At 47.4% G+C, this 22,023-nt stretch overlaps 2 protein-coding genes across 2 annotated transcripts in view; both read left to right on the top strand.

Annotated features, from left to right (window-relative positions):
* lamc3 (laminin, gamma 3) overlaps positions 1–19,023 on the top strand; it is a gene marked incomplete at both ends in the record, with an annotated part of 113,678 nt that extends 94,655 nt beyond the window's left edge. Inside the window, 16 exons of the mRNA XM_084442559.1 lie at positions 2,214–2,402; positions 3,027–3,272; positions 3,418–3,571; positions 4,316–4,458; positions 4,656–4,834; positions 7,251–7,416; positions 8,631–8,887; positions 12,265–12,341; positions 12,764–12,898; positions 13,732–13,981; positions 14,458–14,601; positions 14,901–15,003; positions 16,412–16,614; positions 16,811–16,951; positions 17,586–17,685; positions 18,785–19,023. Coding sequence (XP_084298685.1) covers positions 2,214–2,402; positions 3,027–3,272; positions 3,418–3,571; positions 4,316–4,458; positions 4,656–4,834; positions 7,251–7,416; positions 8,631–8,887; positions 12,265–12,341; positions 12,764–12,898; positions 13,732–13,981; positions 14,458–14,601; positions 14,901–15,003; positions 16,412–16,614; positions 16,811–16,951; positions 17,586–17,685; positions 18,785–19,023 — 2,726 coding nt within the window. The remainder of the gene's footprint in view (positions 1–2,213; positions 2,403–3,026; positions 3,273–3,417; positions 3,572–4,315; positions 4,459–4,655; positions 4,835–7,250; positions 7,417–8,630; positions 8,888–12,264; positions 12,342–12,763; positions 12,899–13,731; positions 13,982–14,457; positions 14,602–14,900; positions 15,004–16,411; positions 16,615–16,810; positions 16,952–17,585; positions 17,686–18,784) is intronic.
* Positions 19,024–20,652: 1,629 nt separating this feature from the next.
* Positions 20,653–22,023, top strand: part of LOC311312297 (ER degradation-enhancing alpha-mannosidase-like protein 3) — a 12,480-nt gene continuing 11,109 nt past the window's right edge. The window contains exon 1 of the mRNA XM_084442213.1: positions 20,653–21,509. Within this exon, the coding sequence (XP_084298339.1) occupies positions 21,370–21,509 (140 nt within the window). The 5' untranslated portion in view covers positions 20,653–21,369. The remainder of the gene's footprint in view (positions 21,510–22,023) is intronic.

Raw genomic sequence — 22,023 nt, 5'->3', positions numbered from 1 at the left:
CTTGCTTTCTTTCTTTCTTTCTTTCTTTCTTTCTTTCTTTCACCTACAGTAGACCAGAGAGAGAGAGAGAGCTGTTATGCATTAGTAAACAGATTCCTTTGCCCTAAAGCCTTTTAGTATTCCAGTGAGCGATGGATACCATGAACCCGACAAGTCTAGCTGCTCTAAGAGAATACTTGATAAGTTCATATTCACGAAATTAAACCAGTTTTGCCCGTGGCGTTTTGGGCGGCAGAGAGTAAAACGCAACCAATTTGTGTTGACACATTGTAATTGTCTAGAGGAGATGACTGTAATTGTTTGTGGAGCTTTGTAGCCCTGGTTGAGTCATAGACGGTCCAGTGAGCACTTTTCTCGTTCACCGCGGGTCATTTTAGGCAAAATAGACACACGCCTTCAGTATCACACCGCTCCGCCCCGTGCAATTTAATATGAGGCGGCTCTTTGTGCCAGGAATAATCGTTGTTTCATTGTGGTACTAAGTGCACTGTTTAATTGACCGGTATTACATGCATGGAAGTCATGTATTTGTCACCCGAATGAAGAACTGATAATGATTTTTATCCAGCTCTGTACTTCATTAAGCTAGCTGCTAATTATTACTGTAATGACAATGTGATCCATTTAGCTTCACGTGTGTGCGTGTGTGTGTGATATATTATCGGCGTTTCAACTAATGACGAGGAGACCATGGGGATGCCTCAACCCGGTGAATTACAGACTCAATGATGTGAGCTGAGCTGATTGGTTTGATAATCCACAGACTCCAGGGCTGAACTTATCTTATCATATCACCATATTAGTCATCCAACGCTAATGGCTGTTGGATGAACAAGGATGTTCTGATATACATTACTGTGGTTCATAGTCCTAAATATTATCCAGTCCATTACAGTAATGAATGTGCATCTTGTTCGGTTCTGTGAATCTGTACAGTGACACACATGTTCAGAGTTACCTAAGCCATCATTACCTAATTACCTAAGCCGTATCAAACACACAACAAATCAAATTGTAATCACACAATTTGATTTGTTGTGTGTTTGATACGGCTTAGGTAAGGCTCTGAACATTTACTAATATGTTGGGTCATTAAACACTCGACTTTTAGAATCTGAATTTGTTCCCATGGCAACTGAGAAGTCTGCACCTGGCCAATCTGAGTTTGCTCTTTTTGTTCTCAGAGTGTTCATCTTATCTTGGTACGGAGGTGTGTGTGTGTGTTTAGGGGTGGGTGGGTGGAGGGGGGGGTTGGGTATGCCTGTGTCTGTGGTGTGTGTGTCTAATTAGTTCTCCTCTATCCCATCTCCTCTTTGAGATCTAGAGCAGTTAAGCAACCCTCTCTCTCTCTCTCTCTCTCTCTCTCTCTCTCTCCCTCTCTCTCTCTCTCTCTCTCTCTCTCTCCTCTCTCTCTCTCTCTCTCTCTCTCTCTCTCTCTCTCTCTCTCTCTCTCTCTCCTCCTGCAGAGCCTGATACGTCATTCACAATATAGTGTAGACCCACAGAGAGTAGTTTGAACTATACACTATAGAACCACAGAGAAAATGTATTTCAATGGCGAGAATGAAAGGGATTCAGCGGGGATACGACTGTATGTGGAGAGCGTATGTATTGTCCATGTAAAGCATACAGTGACAGTGTGGAGGCGAGAGCTGTTTGGCCAAGACTGGAAAGCCACGCATTTAAGAGTTTGTTTTTAGGACATAATAAAAATGCTAATCTCTCTCACTTGAGGGGAATTGGTTTACTTCCTGAAGGTCTTTCAGTCTGAATCCAGCTTTTATATTTCCCCAAGCAATTACAGTCAGGGCGAATTTAGACTGGTGCTCTCAATGGCAGACCGTGTTTCAGTATTCAATGTTTCATCTGCTACACACTGGTGACTGTGTGTATGTGTGTGTGTGTGTGTGTGTGTGTGTGTGTGTGTGTGTGTGTGTGTGCGTGTGCGTGTGCGTGTGCGTGTGTGTGTGTGTGTGTGTGTGTGTGCGTGTGTTGCGTGTTATGGCTTTCTTCATGGTTAGATACACAGCGCTCTCTACTGGTGGAGAGGTGAACAACACTGGCCTGGATCTGTCAGAAGAGAAAGCTGTGTGTGTGTGTGTGTGTGTGTGTGTGTGTGTGTGTGTGTGTGTGTGTGTGTGTGTGTGTGTGTGTGTGTGTGTGAAGTGTGAAAGTAGCTATTGTTTCACTTCCCCTCTCTCGCCGCGCCGCAGGTGTGTGTGAATGTGCCGACTTCACCACGGGGACGACCTGCGAACGCTGCCTGGACGGTTACTACGGCAACGCCTTGATCGGCAGGCCCGACGAATGCCGACCTTGCCCCTGTCCGGATCGTACCAGCTGTGCCGAGATGACAGACACGGGGGACGTGGTCTGTACCAACTGTCCTGCAGGACAGAGGGGTGAGTCGGACCATCTGCCGTGATTGGCTATGAAGCATCACAGAACACCAGGCATGCTCAGTTAAGACAAAGACTTTAGGCTTTGAACAATAGTATTGCACACGTCGTTTTGTTAAACGTCATTTCCTTTAAACATGATAGAAAACTATGATCTTGGTTTAAGCACTATATTATGCTCTTAGACACTTGTTTAGAGGGGAGATGCACTTGTGAGTTCTGGCGAGGAGTAGTACACTGACTACCGACGTTACAAGCAATTATTGTATTGCTTGGGATAAAAGCATCAGCTAAATTACTGTAATGTGTCATGCCCGGTTCTGTCTCGATAAGAGGAAATCTGTTCACAGCACTGTACTGTACTGTAAGGCAAGGCAAGGCAAGGCAAGTTTATTTTTAGAGCACATTTCCGCAACAAGGCAATTCAAAGTGCTGAGATAAGATAAGTGCTTAGATAATAACTGTAGATAAGAAAGAGAGAAGTTTGAATTCTGATTCTAAATGTCCTTGTCTGCCGGGGTTTGGACCTGTTCCAGGTTCATTCTAATAGACTTGGGTTTGGAATGACCTGCCCCAGGACATCCAGCCCCCTCCGTTAATCACCTGTCCCTCCTGCACCGCCCCTAGGAACACGCTGCCAGATGTGCGAGGACGGTTTCTACGGTGACCCCCTGGGCCGGGCGGGGCCGGCCCGGCCGTGCCAGCGGTGTGACTGCAGCGGCAACGTCGACCCCAACGCGCTGGGCGTGTGTGATCACCTGACCGGGCGCTGCCTGAAGTGTCTGGGCCACACCGAGGGAGACCGCTGCCAACTCTGCCGCCGCGGATACCATGGCGATGCCCTCAACAGCACCGCGGGCCAGAAGTGTAAACGTGAGTGATGGGAAGGGTGGTGGGATTGACTTTTTGACTGCATCCAATGGTTTTGATACCACAAATGGCGTGTCGCTGTTGTGTTGTGTGTTGTTGTTGTTGCTGTTGTTGTTGATGATGCTGACCTTGATGTTGTGTCCACTAGCTTGCGGCTGCAGTCCTGCAGGGACTTCTGGGATGTTGGAGAACTGCCACCCTGAAACAGGAAGTTGTCGGTGCCTCAGTCACGTGACAGGGCGAGACTGTGGACACTGTGATGTGGGCTTCTTCAACCTGCAGCACGGAGTGGGCTGTGAGAGGTAAAGCTCCTGTCTATGTCCACAGGAGTACGACTACTCTTGGTGTTGTCAGCTAAAGCCTCGGATACACTAGAAGACTTTCACGATCTTAACAGATTATGAAATGACTGGGAGTATACACTAGACGACTGGCTTCTGGGAGTATACACTAGACAACTGGCTTCTGGGAGTATACACTAGACGACTGGCTTCTGGGAGTATACACTAGACGACTGGCTTCTGGGAGTATACACTAGACGACTGGCTTCTGCTGATTCTTGTATGACAACTGAAAAACTGGGTATCGCACATTTAACGACTGGACTGGGTGGTGACGAGTTTACACTACACGATTGCGTCCAGAATCTGCTCAAAAATATCAAACATGTTTGATAGGCCTGTGCTCCGACTCACTCCGACTCGGATCGGGAGAAGTCTGTTCTCATCTGCCGATTTAAATCTGTACCCCTCATACACTTACGGATTTCTGTGCCAAATTGCCACTCTGACTACCCCCAACTAGTGCAGACTGCTGCTGACTAGGACAGACTCGGCAGGATTGTGAATCGTGTATAAAATCGGGCATAATATCTTGTAGTGCATCCTCAGCTTAAGCTGTAGCTGTCCTGTGGGTAGACTGGCTCTAGACGATGACTCACGTTGGCTCTCTGTGGGAAATGCGGGTTTTATTGTATTAAAGTCATCTCACGAGAACTAAGATGATCCCAGTTTGTCTCCTTTCCCTTTTTAATCCCCTCTCCTCAGGTGCAACTGTAATCTCATTGGCTCCTCCTCGACAGCGTGCCACCCAATCACAGGACAGTGTGTGTGTCGCGCAGGCGTGGAGGGTCGGTCCTGTGGCTCCTGTCGAACGGGCTTCTTTGGTTTCTCCTCCCGGGGATGCAGAGGTACAGGGCTCTTTTTCCTCGGCTCTGCCGGGCTGGCTGAGGTTTATTGCGGAGTTCTCACCTCGTCTCCTCTCTCCTCCACTCTCCTCTCCCCCTCCCCCTCTCCTCCTCTCCCCCTGACTCTCCGTCTCCTGCTCTCCCTCTACTCTGCCTCCTTTCCCCCTGTTCTCTGCCCCCTCCCTCCCTTCCTCCCTCAGCCTGTAACTGTGACCCGATGGGCTCCAACTCCATGCAGTGCCATGGCAACGGCACATGTCCCTGTCGCGAGGGTTTTGTGGGCTACAAGTGTGACCAGTGCGAGCTCAACTACTTCCTGAATAGAGACACACACCAGTGTGAGGAGTGCCCTGTGTGCTACGGGCTGGTCAGGGAACAGGTCAGTGTGTGTGTTTGTGTGTGTGTGTGTGTGTGTGTGTGTGTGTGTGTGTGTGTGTGTGTGTGTGTGTGTGTGTGTGTGTGTGTGTGCGTGCGTGTGCGTCGACACAACCTGAATAACCCAACTTGACAGCGGTACTGCGTTTTATCGATTACAAAAAAGCATTTGACTTTGATACACAGAGGCATGATGATGAGAATACTTAAGGCCTACAGTGTCCTACCCAACCTACTGGGCCATAGAAACCATGAACAGTATACAGGTAGCAAGAGCCAAGGTGTTGATCCCGGATAGCAACAGAACGTTCTAGCGGGGGTCCTGCCCCCTTCCTCTTCATCATCAGTCCTGGACTACGCACGTAGGGAGGAGGAACTCAGCCCCACTATACCCCCTAAGAGGTGGAGACGACACCCCGCTGTAGTCTTGACGGACCTGGACTACGCGGGTGACACCAGCCTGCTCTCCGACCATGTGGAGCAGGCAGGGGAGGTCCTGAGTGCCAAGGCTGGCCTTCGGATAAATGCCAGGAAAACCTAGGTTATCACCCCCAACGTCCTCCATCCCGGACCATCTACCTCTAATGACAACAGGGGGCGCTGCGTTGAAGGAAGTCAACGACTTCAAGTACATGGGCTCATGGGTCAACTCGTCTGAGCAAGACCTTGAAGTGGGGAAGGCGCTTGCATGGAAGGCTCTGATTGACATGGCCAGTGTGTGGAAATCCAACCTCCCCCGACAAATCAGTTTCAAGCAACTATAGAGTCTGTTCTCCTAATATGGCTGTGAATGCTGGACCTTGAAGCCCATGTTTGTGTCTGCATGTTTGTGTGTGTGTGTGTGTGTGTGTGTGTGTGTGTGTGTGTGTGTGTGTGTGTGTGTGTGTGTGTGTGCATGCGTGTGTGCGTGTGTGTGTGTTTGTGGGTGTGTAAAGGTGTGTTTGTTTGTGTGTGTGTGTGTGTGTGTGTGTGTGTGTCTGTGTGTGTGTGTGTGTGTGTGTGTGTGTGTGTGTGTGTGTGTGTGCGTGCGTGTGTGTGTGTGTATGTTTGTGGGTGTGTAGGGGTATATGTGTGTGTGTGCGTGTGCCTGCACCCATCCCCTTCAGTTCCTTTGTGCACTGCAATGTGTTCCCAGAATAACCCATTATTCTGCTTCCTCGGGGTGTACTTGCCACTCGAACAATGGCAGCCACCAGGGCCTTTCTAGGAGAAGATGGGCAGGTAAACGGTGAGCATGTAGTCAGTGATACAGAAGCAGACACTGGCCTAATGATCTCCTTCCTGGTTCTCTGTCTCAAGAGATTAGGAACAGGCCCTGACTGCATATGGAGAATTATAGGTGGACGCGCTCTATCTGACACAGCCAGTAGCACATGGTTGCTTTGTGTTGCCTTGTTCTGGCTTAAGTAGTTTTGTGTTCTATCCAGCAAAGCTTGTTCCTCGTTGTCCTGTGTGTGTGTGTGTGTGTGCGTGTGTGTGTGTGTGTGTGGCGCTGTGTGTGGAACATGTTGTCTCTGTGTGTGACTATAACCATCATTTGACCTCCCGCGGGCTTTGAGACAGGAAGGAAGCCGGGTGGAGAGAGGAAGGGCTATTAAAGGAGAGGGTACATTCACAGCTGAGGGTAAAGGAGGATTGACTGTTAGGGAGGAGAGAGGAGAGGAGAACTCCCCTCCTCCAGCACGGATCCCTTTCGGGTGTGAAAGCCACATTAAACTGCTCATTTAAAGGCACGATCCACTGGAGAGTTGTGCAATATTGTTTGGAACTATCCCCACGGTAGACTTCACCTTTAAGGCAGGCTGTGTTGTTCATAGCCTCTGGTGATTAATTATCTTCCCTCTCACACTGTTGACAGAATTGTAGAGTGAAGGTGGGTGGGGGCGGGAGCTGTTGAAAAGATTGTGTTGATAGCTCTCTGGTTATGCCTAAAGGCACGGTAGCACAATGATTATACTGAGCTGTGTCATATATTCACAGCTTACACAATACACACACTATCAATAACTTCTGTATTATATCTGTATTGATATATTACACATACCCTAGTAGTGTTTCTATCTCTGAATACAGAGAGGGAGGGAGGGAGGGAGGGAGGGAGGGAGGGAGGGAGGGAGGGAGGGAGGGAGGGAGGGAGAGCCACATACTGTACTGATGGAGAGGTGGATAACGCTGGAGGGATGGGCTGTTTGTGGGTTCTCAGTGCCTGCAGTGTCAGACACATCGGCTTCTGCCGTCATTCTGATCTGTAAACATCTTTGTGGAAATTGAATATTATTGAAATCCTTTATCTTTCTCAAGGGGAAATCAAAGTTAGCGGCAACATGGACAAACATTCAGTGATACCATCGTTGTTGCCGTTGTTGTTGCTGCTGCTGCTCACATTTCCCCTCATGCCCCGCCCCCTGGTGTCACCGCAGGCCAGTAAACTCAGGACGCACCTACAGGAAGTGGAGAGGCTGCTGTCCAGGTATGACTGCCGAGGACGCAGCGGGCGACAGAATCATGTGCTTGAACATCACGAGCGTGAGCACCAACGGGAGGACACGCTGCCCAACGCGATAGAGGACTTCCTGGCCGTCCAAGGTAGCCAATTAGACAACTATGTCTCTTATTTCCTAGCCAATCAGAGATACATCAGAGATGTATTATATGTTGTTTCTTTTCTTCCTGGGATGACTGACTGCCATAGCATGACACACCCTCACCCTCCACCTTGGACATCCTCTATCACCAGATATACGACTGCTCAGTATATCGTACATGTCATTTAGCCGCTACCAGAATTCTATCTATTGTATAGAGACGTTCCTAGCAAGCTGTGCTTGGCTGGACAGCCTTCAACACGCAAGCAGACGACATGTGGGAGGACAGCACAACACGGTGTGTCACATGTCACATTCACAATCTGCCTACGACACAGCGGGAGAGTGGATAAGAGACACACACCTCTGACCATTAGCCAGCCAGCCACAATGTTGACATCCTCATAATCTCGGTGATAGCAGAGAAGGAGGAGGAGGAGGAGGGACCTGGACCGCCGACAATAGAGACCGATCCCAACAATAGAGAACTTAATCCCTGCTGTGTGTACGGCAGGCGGCATGTCTTTAATCCCCCCTCATTATGATTCTAGCTCTAAATCAGGATTAGGTCTGTCTCCTGGCCGCGCTAGGCTAGCTGTAGGCTAGGCTGGGATAGGCTGGAACACGCTAGGACACACCGCTGCTGCTACAGTACCTCCCCCACATCTCCTAGCAATCCGGTCCGGTTTAACACTATTATCACCTGGGGGGGGGACAGAGTGTGTGGGAGTAATGAGGTAGAGCAGTGCGAGTGCGCACACAAACACACACACACACGCAGGCGCGCACACACACACTAAGGTCTAGATAGAAATGAGAGCAAACACTTCTGTAATGAGGCTTCCAGTCATGAATGGGAATAAGGGAAGCGCTTCAGGCAGAAAGGCAGGGTTAACGACTATGCAGTTCCACAGTCACACTGAATAGGCTACAACCAGCCGGACGAACCACGTCGGACACCAGTAAAGCTACAGAGACATCTGGATCTGGCCGGCATGAAGGGCATAGCGAGGCCTCTAACAAGCAGCAGATGAACAGAGGGTCTGGTGTTTGGATTTACGGCGTTGTAATTCTAAACACAGGCAGAGACCGCACACTGGCTACAAAGGTTTGGCAGGGGGGTGGAATAACATTACGTCTGAGGCGACCCATGAAAGACTAAGTGTGTGTGTGTGTGTGCGTGCGCGTGCGTGTGTGTGTGATCCTCTCCTGCAGAGGCACGGGAAGCCTTCGTACAGCAGTTCACCCAGCTGGGAGCGTCCACACACACTCTCTCAGCCCAGCTGCGCGCAGCTGCCTCGGCCAGGGACTGTAGCACCAAGAGCGGGGGAGTGGAGGAGGAGGAAGGAGGAGAGGAAGAAGAGGAGGAGGACGAAGGGAGGCGTGTGTGCCGGACGCTTGCCGATTCTTTATCGGTGGTCAGAACAGCGCAGACACAATTACAGCAGGCGACGCTGGATCTGGAAAACATGGTGGGGAAATCACACGCGCACACACACACGCACATAGTAAAACAACACATATCAGCATACACACATACACACACTAACGCACAAACACACACATAAAGACGTCCACATGGACAAACCCAAGCAGACTAATGATCTCTGCTAGTTTGATGCATCCCTGACTCTCCCTGCCGTCATGTGTATGTAGCTCAGCTTGAAACGAGTACGCTTGCAGCATCGTCTGTTCAGTTTGTTGATCCACAGAGATACAGACACCGGACAAACCGATGTTGCTGTGTATCATTGATCTCCTTCGGTTGTTTTTACTGGACTGGACCGGAGCTTTCATGTGTTGACCCTCAGAGACTCACCGAGCGCCTCCTCCCACGTGCCTCCGAGGCCCCTGTCTCCATAATGGATAGAGAGACAGCAGAGAGTGGGAGAGAGCAGGGAGAGAGAGAAGGAGAGGGAGAGACAGCAAGAGAGAATGAGAGAGAACAGGTAGAGAGAAAGAGAGTGTTACGTCCACCCTAAGATGTACAGTAGGCTACTAGGGAGAACGCAACAGCCTACCGATATTAACCCTGTCAGAACATGGACCCAAATGGCGCTATACAGTAGGTGTGGTGCGTGACCAACTACAGCCGGCAAACAAAGGTACCTTTTGAGTAAAAGGATTTAATGCCAAAGTGATATATCAAATTGTTATTTACAGATATTTGTGAATTTCCAATAACAACAAACATGACGGGGGAGGGAATTAACAACATAGATCACAAAAGACAGCCGGGGATTAACTGAGGGTAGGAGAAGGGAGGGAGAATTGTTACTGTGAACGGTCTCACAAAATAAAGTCACAGCCCTACGTTTCCCTGCACCTCTAACCTACCTACAGTCTACTGTACCTGTGTTTGCCGCATAACTAACTAATCTACGCGGACCCTAAACCTACTGTACCTGCTACAGAAACTACGATGTGACACCCGCTCACTTCTAACCTAGTGTATCTAGTGGTTCTCTAAACTCTTCATCACTGTAAATGAGGGAAACCTCAGTGCTTCACGAGTGTAAATAAAGGTTTGAAATTATGTAATGTATACTGTAATGTTTACCTAGTCTTCTCCCGCGTCGAGGACAAGAGGGACTGGGGACCACAAACACGCTAAACCAACAACCAGGAACAAAGACGACTTCTGATAACAGGCTCTCAAACAAATGAATCAACATGCCACCCCTTTCCTCCCCCTCTACACATGAGGCAACACACCGTAAATAGGACACAGGTCTTCTTGTGATTGGACGACAGGGGCAGGCGGATGATTGAACGCAGGTGATGGACTGACAGGACACAAAGATGATTGATGGGACCCAACGACCGACGGGGGGGGGGGGGGGCACACGCACGCACACCAACACCCGGAGGGGAGACGAAGAGAAACGGAACAAAAGCAGACACAAAACCAGACACGAAAAACGTACGAGTCTGCAACAGGGTGATAGAGGAGCACCCAGAGCTCGGAGTGACGACCGCAGCCTCTTGCCAGAGAGGAGCGGTGTGAAGAGCCCGGGTTGGAGGGGTCGGTTGTGATCTTCCTGGCCCGCTCCAGTGCCAGGGAGATCATGGCCAACCCCTCCCACCCAGGCTATGGCCTCTTCACCCTGCCTCCCTCTGGCAGGAGGCTGCGGTCGTCACTCCGAGCTTTTGGTGCTTCTCTCTATCACTTCTCTCATTCTCTCTGTTAGGGACTCTCTCTCTCTCTCTCTCTCTCTCTCTCTGACACAGGAACAGCTTTTTCCCCGCGGCCATTAGCCTCATCAATATGGCTGCCCTCTGTCCCCCCCCCCCCCCCTCTTGAAATCTCTGCTTTAAACTGACTGACTACTGCACTGACTCTGTAGTCCTCTTGTAGTCAAAATTGCACCGCTATTTTTTGTATCACTGCACTTTAAGAGTCCTGTCATGCACTGTCCTGTCCAGTCCTGTCCTCGCACCTGTCCATTGTTGTATTGCTGTAAGCACCATGGGTCGGAAAAATATTCTCAAGTACAATGGCAATGAATGAATTCAGATTCTGAGAGAGACACGGCAGTTAAGAGAAAAAAGAGGGAGAACAGAGAGAAAAAGAGAGGAAGCCACAGCTTGTAGGATGGACATGGTTGATTTGTTCTGCGGGTGTCACTGCACTCTCTGGCGGGGGGCTTGAATCTATTATAGATACTGCTGCCATGTTATTTGGTTTTGGGGAAATGAGGGAGCTTGTATTGGCTGTGTGTGTGTGTGTGTGTGTGTGTGTGTGTGTGTGTGTGTGTGTGTGTGTGTGTGTGTGTGTGTGTGCGTGCGTGCGTGCGTGCGTGCGTGCGTGCGTGCGTGCGTGCGTGCGCGTGCGTGCGTGCGTGCGTGTGTGTGTGCGTGCGTGTATGTGTGTGTGAGAGATAGAGAGAGCAGGTACGTGTCTCACAGAAAATGAACAACCCTGCCTCCCTTGCCCTTATAATTTGCGTGAGCCTGAAGCAGGAGCAATGCAATTCCACAATAATGAGCAGAACAGGCAGGAAACCGACCTAGAAGAGGTTGTGTGCTGTATATGTTGATTTGATTTCTGCTACTTTATTAGCACTTTGGCAAAAAAATAAATGTCACGTCAATCTTTTAGCACCAGTCTGTGTGCTTCGTCCACGACAAGCCTGGAAGGACAGACTCAGTAGAACCCGGTGACCCAGTCTATCTGTCAGACTGGTCACCCTCGATGGTGTCCATCCTTGGTGGCCGTATAGAAAAGTGGCTCCCACTTCAGCAGCTTGAGGCTTCATTATGCCTTCGTATAAAACCCCTATAAACAAAATGTGTCTCAAGAGCATCTATAGCTGCATGTCATGCTTTATAAAGGGTTCACAGGGTTATGTCATATTCCACATAGTGGGTTATTCCACATTTATCAACCCCTTTATAACATGCGATATAACACATTATAGATGCTCTGTGACACAACATTTCACTGTGACTGTACACCGTACATTGCGACGAATAAAAGGAATCTTGAATCTTGAAATTTAGATGCTCTGTGACACATTTGTGTAGCGCTTACTGCTTATAGGGGTTTTACAAAGGCGTAATGAAGCATTTATAAGTCTGCACTTCATCTAAAGCTGTGTCATGGTGAGGAAGGCTGTGAGTTGAGCCCTTGTCCTAATGTGGTGCTGTGACAGCAAACCACTTGATCAGAAACCATCGTGTCATTTGTAAGTCAAAATTCAATCCATCTCCTATCTTATTGTAAAAAAAAAAAAAATCCAGTCCAGACCAGTCCAGTCATTCCAGAGCTTTTTTTTTTAATACCTGCTGACCTTTCTCCTCGCTACTCCTCGCTGACTGTGCCCCCGTCTGCCTGTGTGACTTCTAGGTGATTCCCTTCGAGCTGCCCCCGGGACCTAACCGATGGAACGCAGCGGTCAACGACTCTCACTCCCTGATGACCAGGCAAGTGGGGTCAATGGCCTCTGATTGGGCAATTTTGTGGAAAGGTCATGGTCGCTGCACTCGCTGCCTCAGCCTGTCAGTCACTTTATGGCAGACCTGGGATCACGGACACAAACGAGAGATGGGAATATGTAATGTGCAGCTACTTTAATCTCTACATAAAACCTGTGTGTGGACAGACACTTCCCAGGCTTGTAAAGTAACATCCTCTCTGCTTCTCTCTCTCTCTCTCTCTCTCTCCCTCTCTTTCTCTCCTTGTCCGTGTCTCTCTCTGCCTGTCTTTCTCTCTCTCTCTCTGCCTGTCTGTCTCTCTCCCTATCTCTTCTCTATCTGCCTCTCTCTCCCCCTCTCTCTGCCTCCCCCCCCCCTCTCTCTCCCTCTCTCTCTCTCTCTCCACCCCCCGCCCCCTCTCTGTCTGACAGACACACAGACATGGCAGGTCACATAGAGGCCATAGCAGCCGAGGCTCTGATAGTTTCCAACCGCACTATTCTTCTCCTGGAGGAGCTACTGGATGACAGCCCCACAGAGGACTACATCAGGAGCTTAACAGAGCAGTGAGTAACAAGACAGGCTGCACGCACACGCATACCCAGCACACAGCCTCCCCTCGGTGCAGAAGCAAAATGGATTAGCGGGCCATGGGCCTTCGCACACAGCGAATACGAGGCGTTTGAAATAGCCATGACTCCATAAAGCCCTGTCTGAGCACAGTGCTTTATCCCAAGACTGTTGCGGTGCCTCTCAACCATATTTCTCTCAAAGTGGTGGGATGCTGCAGCCCTGAACAAGGCCATGAATCCTCTTTACAGCATCTCCTTAGAGCACCAGTGGAGCTGCGAAAGTGAGGAATTCAACCATTGGGGGACAGTTTTCTACTCACTAAGCCTATTGCTTTTTGGGGGGATGATGCTGGGGCAGCATCACACACACACACACAAACACACACACACACTCGCACAAACACACACACACACACATACAAACACACACACACACACAAACACACACATGTCGTAGCATCAGATTGCTCCGAGGATAATGAAACGCTTCCTAGAACCAACAAAAAGAGAGGCCCTGCAGGCCTTAATGGGGGCAAGAGGCACAGAACTTGACAATGATTACACTCTCACTAGGGAGCGCTCTATGGCTTGGTTCTGGGAACTCTTAATCTTTTGAAAGAATCTAGCCTCTGAGCATGCGTGTACTGTATTATGTGTGTGTGTGTGTGTGTGTGTGTGTGTGTGTGTGTGTGTGTGTGTGTGTGTGTGTGTCATTTTCCCTCACTTTCTACATTTTTCTAATACATTTAATACATCTAATCTACGTACTTACTCATAATATATCTTTGTCTCTCTGGTTCTCTTTCTCTCTCCCCCAACTACCTCAGACTTGCAAACATGCAACAGGTCAAGGAAAACCTGACAGCCCTGGTAAACCAGTCCATAGCCAATCAGCTGGTTCTGGAGGAGGAGTCTGCTAACTTCACGGCTGCCCTGGGTGACCTCACCTCCTCCCTACAGCACCTGGGCCAGATGAACCACACCTTCCAACAGGGGCCCAACCAATCAGAACCTACTATCATACCTGACTTTAACCAATCTGACCCCAGTATGAGACTGGGCTCCAACCATACACAGGTCAGTACCATTAGGGGGAGGTCCAGGGTTAAGCTCTCTCTAGATCTGATTAATAAACTGACAGAGGGTGGGAGGAGAGAGAGAGGGGGAGAGAGAGAGAGAGAGAGAGAGAGAGAGAGAGAGAGAGAGAAAGAGAGAGAGAGAGAGAGAGAGTCCCTCATTGTTCATCCCTAGCAGGACAATATGTATCATCAACCTGCCATAAACTTATGGACGACGTACAAACAGTGGAATGAAAAACTATGTTTGAGTCACTGTTAGCAGTACCCTCTGTATTTGTGCTTCTCTTATTGTCAATGTTTGGTTTCTCATTGTCATTCATTTTAGATACTGTATATGTTTACTTAAAAAAATGTCTTGGCATGCCAGTAAAGTATTTAAAATTGATAATGAGAGAAAGAGAGAGAGAGAGAGAGAGAGAGAGAGAGAGAGACACAGGCACAGAGACGTGCTGTTGTTATCCCTGTGTTTGACAGAGTCCAGACCTGCTGACCCGTACTTCAGAGCTGGCTGTGCACGTCCAGACCAAGGAGGATCTGGTCAGCAAGATCAGAGAGGAGATGGGGCCAAAGATCCACACCGCCCACAGCAACATGGAGAAGGTGGACGACATCCACGAGGTGAGACCATCTATATTTCCTGTGTAAAAGGACCACTCTTGGAAATGAAGAGCATTTCAAGTTGTCTTCGCCTGACGAGAAACACTGCTTCACTCCATGACGCCGCGTTCATTGATCCTCTGCCTGAGATCAGATGCTTGTGTGGTGACATCCTGCTGTGTTTGATCCTGTGTTGTTGTAACTCTGTATGCCTGGAGTCCTGTTGGATTTCACCCCCCTCTGTGTGTGTGTGTGTGTGTGTGTGTGTGTGTGTGTGTGTGTGTGTGTGTGTGTGTGTGTGTGCGTGCGTGCGTGTGAAGCTGACCGCCCGTGCCCAGGGATCAAAGGCCATGGCCCTGTCGTCCGTGGTGACGGGGAAAGGAGCGGAATCTGATGTCATCACCCTACACCGGGAACTGGAAGGTGAATAGAATACAGGAGAATAGAACAGAGGACAACAGGATAGAACAGAATTGAATAGAACAGAAAAATCACACCCAGGTGGTGAAGTCAGCGGAGCAGGTTTATGAGCTCATCTTAACCCTTTGAATACGACCGCATCAGCGACAAAATTTGTAAAATATTAAAAAACACTTCCTGAAAGCTGACAAACTGTGATTTCTAGTAATATAGGGAAAATCCAATTAATATTCGGAATTGGCACTGTACTTACATGGTTAAAAGGATTAAATATAGGCCCTTTTCACAGCAGCCACTTTGACATGTTAAAGCAGGGTAAACGCAGGTGGAATGATATTAATTATGGCTCTGTTCAGAATGTTGAAAAGAACATTTCAATTTCTATGTTTTTGAACTTAAAATCACAAAAGCTTAGAATACTTTTAATTGGTCCCAGAGGTGTTCAGAGGTTATAAAGTAGTCCCAGCTTTCAATTGATGAAAAAAATCAAATAAAAAATCTTCAAAACGGAGTTAAGTAGTTTCCATCTGACAGCGATGATGGGCTACTCCTGATTGGTTTAGATCTCATGCTATGAACAGACACACAGACACACGTTTCACATATAGAAGTGGCTGCTCTGCTTAAAAATACTATTGAAATGCTGTTTCCAGCCAGGGGGGATCACCTCTAGAGTCCTCAGTACTAGTGTTTAACTATGTACATTTTTTTTTGCATAACTCATGTACTGTACAAAATCTTAAAGTAGCTACGAGGAGTTTCTCAGATTGTGTAATTATCTCTTGTCTGGCCCTGCACTTGTTTAGGAAGCCAGCTAAAAGACATTAGCCTACTTGTCAGGGTAACTTGCGACGAGGTATACTGTTTCATCCTTTCTGGTCAACCCGACCAGCCGTGCAGATATCTATAGACATAGAAACAGTCTATCTTCTCGCAGATGGCCACATTTGCTAATGTAGGTAATGTAGAGGCATCAGTATTAAAATGAGATTGTTATATAACGAGTCGAAAACTCCTTGTAGTGCTTTAAACGAGGTCAAGATAGCCATGAAAAAGAAGTGAGCCAACGCACACCGGTTGAGTTTGGATTGACTGATTGAAAAAATGCCGGGCGAACGACATGTTTTGCACTGTGGCTTCGTCAGGTTCGCAGGTGCAGGAATCAAAGTTAATCTGAACTTTCCTGGTGTGCTCTAGATCTCTTCTATTATGTCAATGTGTTCGTGTCCTGTTCTGTACCCTGGATGAAGTAGAACGGCCGTGCACAGGGCGCCCATAGATTTCCATAGGTCGAGATGGGTTAGCATCGGTGTAGCGAAGCATCCATTGAGCCTTCGAGAAACGGTTAGGACGCTTTCATGGCAACGAGCCACTGCTTGGCATAACAGCCCCTCTATCTCTCTGGCCCCAGACATGCAGAGAGAGTGGCCGGCCAGGCAGGCCCAGACCAAGGCAGCCCTGAGGAAGGGGAGGCTGCTGGAGGAGAAGGTGCTGCCGGACATCCGGAGGAAGGTGAACCTGGCGGAGAAGAACCTGAGACCGGCCCTGGAGAACGCCACCCTCTCCGACACCGCCGCCAAGCAGGCCGAGCAGGCTGGGCACTCACTGGCCAAGGTGAACGTGTGGAAGCACAGCTCTGTGTGTGTGAGTGTGTGTGTGTGTGTGTGTGTGTGTGTGTGTGTGTGTCATCCTGTCATACATCTCATCCCTCCAGCCCTGTTTCTCAGTCTGTGTGTGTGTGCGTGTGTGCGTGCATGTGTGTGTGCGTGTGTGTGCGTGTGCGTGGTTGTGTGTGTTTGTTTGACTTCAGGAGGCGAAGGCTTCCCTGGGTCAAGCCAAGCAGACCAGGAGTAAGTCTGCTCACCTCAGCTCCAGTGTGGAGGCAACCCTGCAGCAGCTGGCTAATCAGGAGAACCAGACTGCCACCAGACAGGACCAGATCAGCAGTCAGGTAACCAGAACCAGAAGCAGAAAAACGGCTTCTCTTGGGCTGGAGTCACATACAGTACCAAAACCACATGAGATGTTAAAATTTGTGTTGCCATTTATCAAAATGTATTACTTTCCATGCAGTATTTTTACCGGGTTATTTCACGCGTTTCCCATGTTGCATGAGTGTTGGTTATGGTTACTTATTTTTCAGCGCCCACTTATCCCCTTTCCGCTCGTCAACGTTTTTTTTCCGTTCATTATAGGCCATGGAAATTCAGCTTTTTAGTCATTAAAAGTCAGTGAAAAGAGTGGGAACCCTGCATATAGTAATCATATCTTTAATAATAACACAAATGAATATATTTACTTGCTATGTATAGAGATGAAAGAGATGAATAGATGTTTTTTTCTTTTTTACAGCCCCCCCCCCCCTCCCCACCCATCCAACCTACAGTACACTGGTTCTGCAGCAGAATCCCATAAACACAACCAGCATCAGTCATATCCGTTTGATGTTGATTGTGTTTACGCGATTCTGCCGCAAAACCAATTTCCCTTACGAGCGACAGTAACATTCTACTGCTGTACATGACCTGTAGTGGCTGTGCAGTAGCTCATACCGTATCGTCTGTCTGTGTGTCTGTTTCCCACAGTCCCGGGTGTCCCTGGCCAGTGTGAGGGAAAACATGGAGGCAGCCAGGCAGCAGCTGGAGTTCTACTCCCTCACCCTGACTGAGCTGCTCTCCAGAATCGGTATAAAACCACCCCCAGTAGTCCTATGGACAGGGTCCCAGACACATTAAAAGCCTCGAGAAGCCCATTAGAACAGCCTGGTAGTTTCATACAGTATTATGCTGAATAGGTGGGGGACCGCGCTCCTACAGTTGTTGTGATGAGCAGAGTTAAAACAATGTATCCATAAATAGTTAAACTACTATTTGATACATCATTTAGCCCTGAAAACTCACCCAGGACATTATCTTCTTCGCCATGTCTCATATTATGCAAATCCAAGATTATATTTGTCAATAGAGCCCGACAGATGGATCACTGCAGAAAAGCTCATACAGTAGATTTGGCCTAAGGCAATTAAATAAATGAGACAGCACTCAAATAAAACCTGATGACTTCATTCCATTCTAAATTAAACACTGCAACAAAACACAATCTGCTACTGCAACACCAACCTGGATCAAATAGCATTTGAAATCTTTTCAAACACTTTGATTACTTCATTTTTGGGACATGCTCATTGGTTTCATTGAGCCAGGCAAGATCAGTCTAGCACAGATATTCACAGAAGAGTTACAGCCAAAAGGGGGGACCAACTCCATATTAATGCCTATGAATTTAGAATGGAATCAATCAATCATCAATCAAAGCTTTATTTATATAGCGCATTTCATACCCAGAGGCAACACAATGCGCTTTACAGAGAACAAGGGAGGTGGGCATACGACCCACCCCTACATATTCCAGAGGGAAGCAAAAAAAACAGTAATCACCCGGGGGCCAGATAAGTGAGCTGTAAAAATTCTTCCCTGACCTCTCTCAACGAGGCGATCGAGCAAGCTCCTGGAGTATGTTTGTCTACCGGCTAAGAACATTTATAGAGCAATAAATAACATTAAATTACATTTTCAGAGTAAGAGAGGCTAATAACATCATAGGAAAGACATGGCAAACATTGGTGTATGTCTGTGTGTGCATAAATGTGCCTGATGTCATAAAAAAGATATAATATATATATATTGTGTATATACACACTCACACACACAGTGTATATTTGAAATGAAGGGATAGATGATAGCCTACTGCATCTCTCTATGCTGTGGTTGTGTCCTGACCTCAGATGGGACGGTGGCGTTGGACCGATTCGACCGCATCCTGAACGAGACAGCACTGCGTCTGAGCATGCTCCGCGGCAGCGTGGAGAGCCCTGCCCTGAGCGGAAAGATCCAGAAGCTCCAGTCAGCCGCCCGGGACCAGCAGGCCCGTCTGTCCACACTGGACCAGGACCTGCAGGAGATCAGAGAGGAGAGAGACAGTCTGAAGGACATCGCCATGAACCTGCCAAAATCCTGTCCTTAATAGACCCTCCCTAGGGGGCAGGGGGGGGTGGGGGGGGTGGAACATGAGACAACTAGACAATTATGCCCTGGGAGACGGAGTTCATCATCACCATCATAATCACTGCACAATCACTTTTCCACTCCGCTTTCTCTCTCTCTCTCTCTTTCTCTCTCTCTAATAAATAGCTTTTCCCTTTGTCTCCTTTGCTGATGTTCTTTTCTATTTCCTTCTATCCTCTCATGTTACCAACAACATCAGAACGTTAATTAAATCCCACATAATAACTTTCCATTCTGAGGTGCTGGTGTGCTGTCAGGTTTAAAATAAATACAGACTTTCTTTCGCGAGGGTGGAAGGTGTGCCTGAGAGCGGCTCCAATCTCGCACATTCATTTACACTTGAGCTATTTCTCATCAGCCCACCTTAATTAAGAATTAGTCTACTGTTTGCCCTGGGTGGGTTCAGGTCAGGAGACAGTGCTATAGATGCACTTTAGGACTCTGTTTGCCCTCAAATGCTCTCAAACTCAGTCTCTCTCTCTCTCTCTCTCTCTCTCTCTCATACCAGATGTCATTATCTTCCTTTGTCATTCAAACAATACGGTAACTGTCCTTTGCTTAACGGAGCAGCTCCAGCCGCTGGTAAATCTGCTGATCACAGAGATTTGGAATAGCATTACTGTAATGAATCATGTTTGGTTTCTATAGATGAACTGACAAGTACTATGAGATACTGTATATCCTTATGAAGACAGAAACAAGACTTGATCATGTTCATTCAGTATACATTAGGCCTATAGCAGTGTACGTGCATGTGTGCGTGTGTGTGTGTGTGTGTGTGTGTGCGTGTGTGTGTGTGTGTGTGTGTGTGTGTGTGTGTGTGTGCGCATAGCTTCGTGCCAGTCTGGCTCAAGCAAACACTAAAGTAATTAAATGAATTTCAAGTAGTATTGTCAACCCAGGTCTAGTGTGTGAGTGAGAGAGTTCGTGTGCGTGTTGTTGAATGTTCTACCTTGCATTTTTGCAGTTTCTATCATGGCCACGTGGTGGTGCTGTTTACTTTCCTTTGGGAAAACTAGTTTACCTAAATTTGTCAAAATACACCTTTGTTGTTTTTTTTGGAAATATATTCACACGGTACCGAACCTATGCAACCAATGATTGTATTGTCTTCTGCCTATAAAAAAAATATACAACACACTTACACTGTAGGCTATCTCTCTTGGCTTATCATACTGATAATTTATGCCACGCGAAACACAAGACGCCACCGGCTAACATCCGGTTACATCTTTTTTTTTTTTCTTTTTTTTTTAATTCAAAGATGCAGAAATATACAAAGCAATGTATACAAAATATAACAATATATATATATATATATATATACATACATATACATACATACATACACATGAACAAAACACAATACACCAGGGGAAAAGCTCATTACATAAAGACCTCAAAAGCATTACGGAGATACAAGGACTTGGAAGCCTTTTTGTTCATGGAGAATTCAATCGAATCAAAGTACAAGGACACTTCTTTTATAAACACAAGAAAAAGTGGAGTTCTTCCAGCATCCGGTTACATCCACCACGTAATTGTTGGGCGTGCTGACGTAGTACACTTTCGGCTAGTCTGTCAGCGCTGAAGATGACGGCTAGTAGTTCAGTTCAGTCGCTTACTAACGTTAGCTAGCACTGCCAGTTTACCCACTACGGCTGCCTCCTATATTCTAGGTATTGTGAGTGACATCGGTAGTTTAATGACAGATATTTTCTTATCGAGGGAGTCTGTATAAAGGATGTTGCAGACCGGTACGAGCGACTAAAGCAGATACATCACCCCCATCCGTCTTTGTTGATTAGCTTCAGCTCAAATGAGCTAGCCTGATGGAGTTCCTTCCTGTCTTTCCTTGGAGTTTCATACTCCCGATTATGAACAGGGAAAGCTCTCTGGTGGAGACAGTGAATACGTGTACATGGATGTGTTCACCCTAACAACACTAAAAGAAGATCATCAAGAATCACAGGTTATCCAGTGGATCACTTCTTAGCTAGGTTAACTGTAACTGGTAGCTAATCTAGGTCCGATCTAGGTAGCTAAACTAGTGTTTGTAGCTAAATTAATTTAGCTAACAAGCTTGAAACTAACTGGTGAATCGCTTACTAGTATTGTTGTTATTGTTGTTGTTTACAAGCCAACTGCTGGTGACATGATTGTTGCCTTGGTAGATAGATCGCTGGTGCCTGGACAATGACGCCACCCCAAGTTCAAAAAGATATTATTTGGACTATTTGAGTTTTGTGGGGGTTATGCACTGAGCACACTGAGCACCTTCGTTTATAGAACAGTCACAGATTAAATGGGGGTAAAGGTGTTTTGCTGGACTCTCAGCTTCCCTGCCAAGGTCGTGATGCAAGCCCTGCTCATCATAAGTCTACTTGGATGGGTGAATGGCCAGGACAGCCAGGGCATGACTCCCGAGGAGAAGAGCACAATCAGGTGAGACTACAGTGTTTCCCACAGGATCGAGGATGTTGTGAGACTATAGGGGGGGACCTCCGACCCTGTAGGGGGGTTCGAGGGCATGCCCCACCGGAAGAACATTTTGCACATTTTAAAATTTTAAATGTAAATGCATCAATCTGGTGCACTTGAAGAGCAGCATGAAGAAGGTAGAATAACAATTTAATCATAAACACATGTGGTTATTAAAGGGGATGACATTGGCAAAGAAGTCACACCCACAAAACATGGTAAACGAGACAGAACTTTAATGTTCGGAACCTGACCTTGAGCTATTTACATGCATTTTCACATTAACTACAACAAGTTTCACTCTGTATACGAAAACCCTCATACACACATTGTATTTACAAAGACAAAGATACCAAATAAAAATCTACCTTTCTAAAAGATGTAATTTCCAATATCGCAAGTAACATATGGGAGACTCCCATACAGCAGAGTCATAAAGAAAGAGGACAGGGTTGACATGTGAAATGAGCAATGAGTG

This window comes from Borostomias antarcticus (assembly GCF_949987555.1).
Source record: "Borostomias antarcticus genome assembly, chromosome: 8".
Lineage (NCBI taxonomy): Eukaryota > Metazoa > Chordata > Actinopteri > Stomiiformes > Stomiidae > Borostomias > Borostomias antarcticus.
The sequence above is the reverse complement of the archived record's forward strand: the minus strand, read 5'-3'. Positions and strand labels throughout refer to the sequence as shown.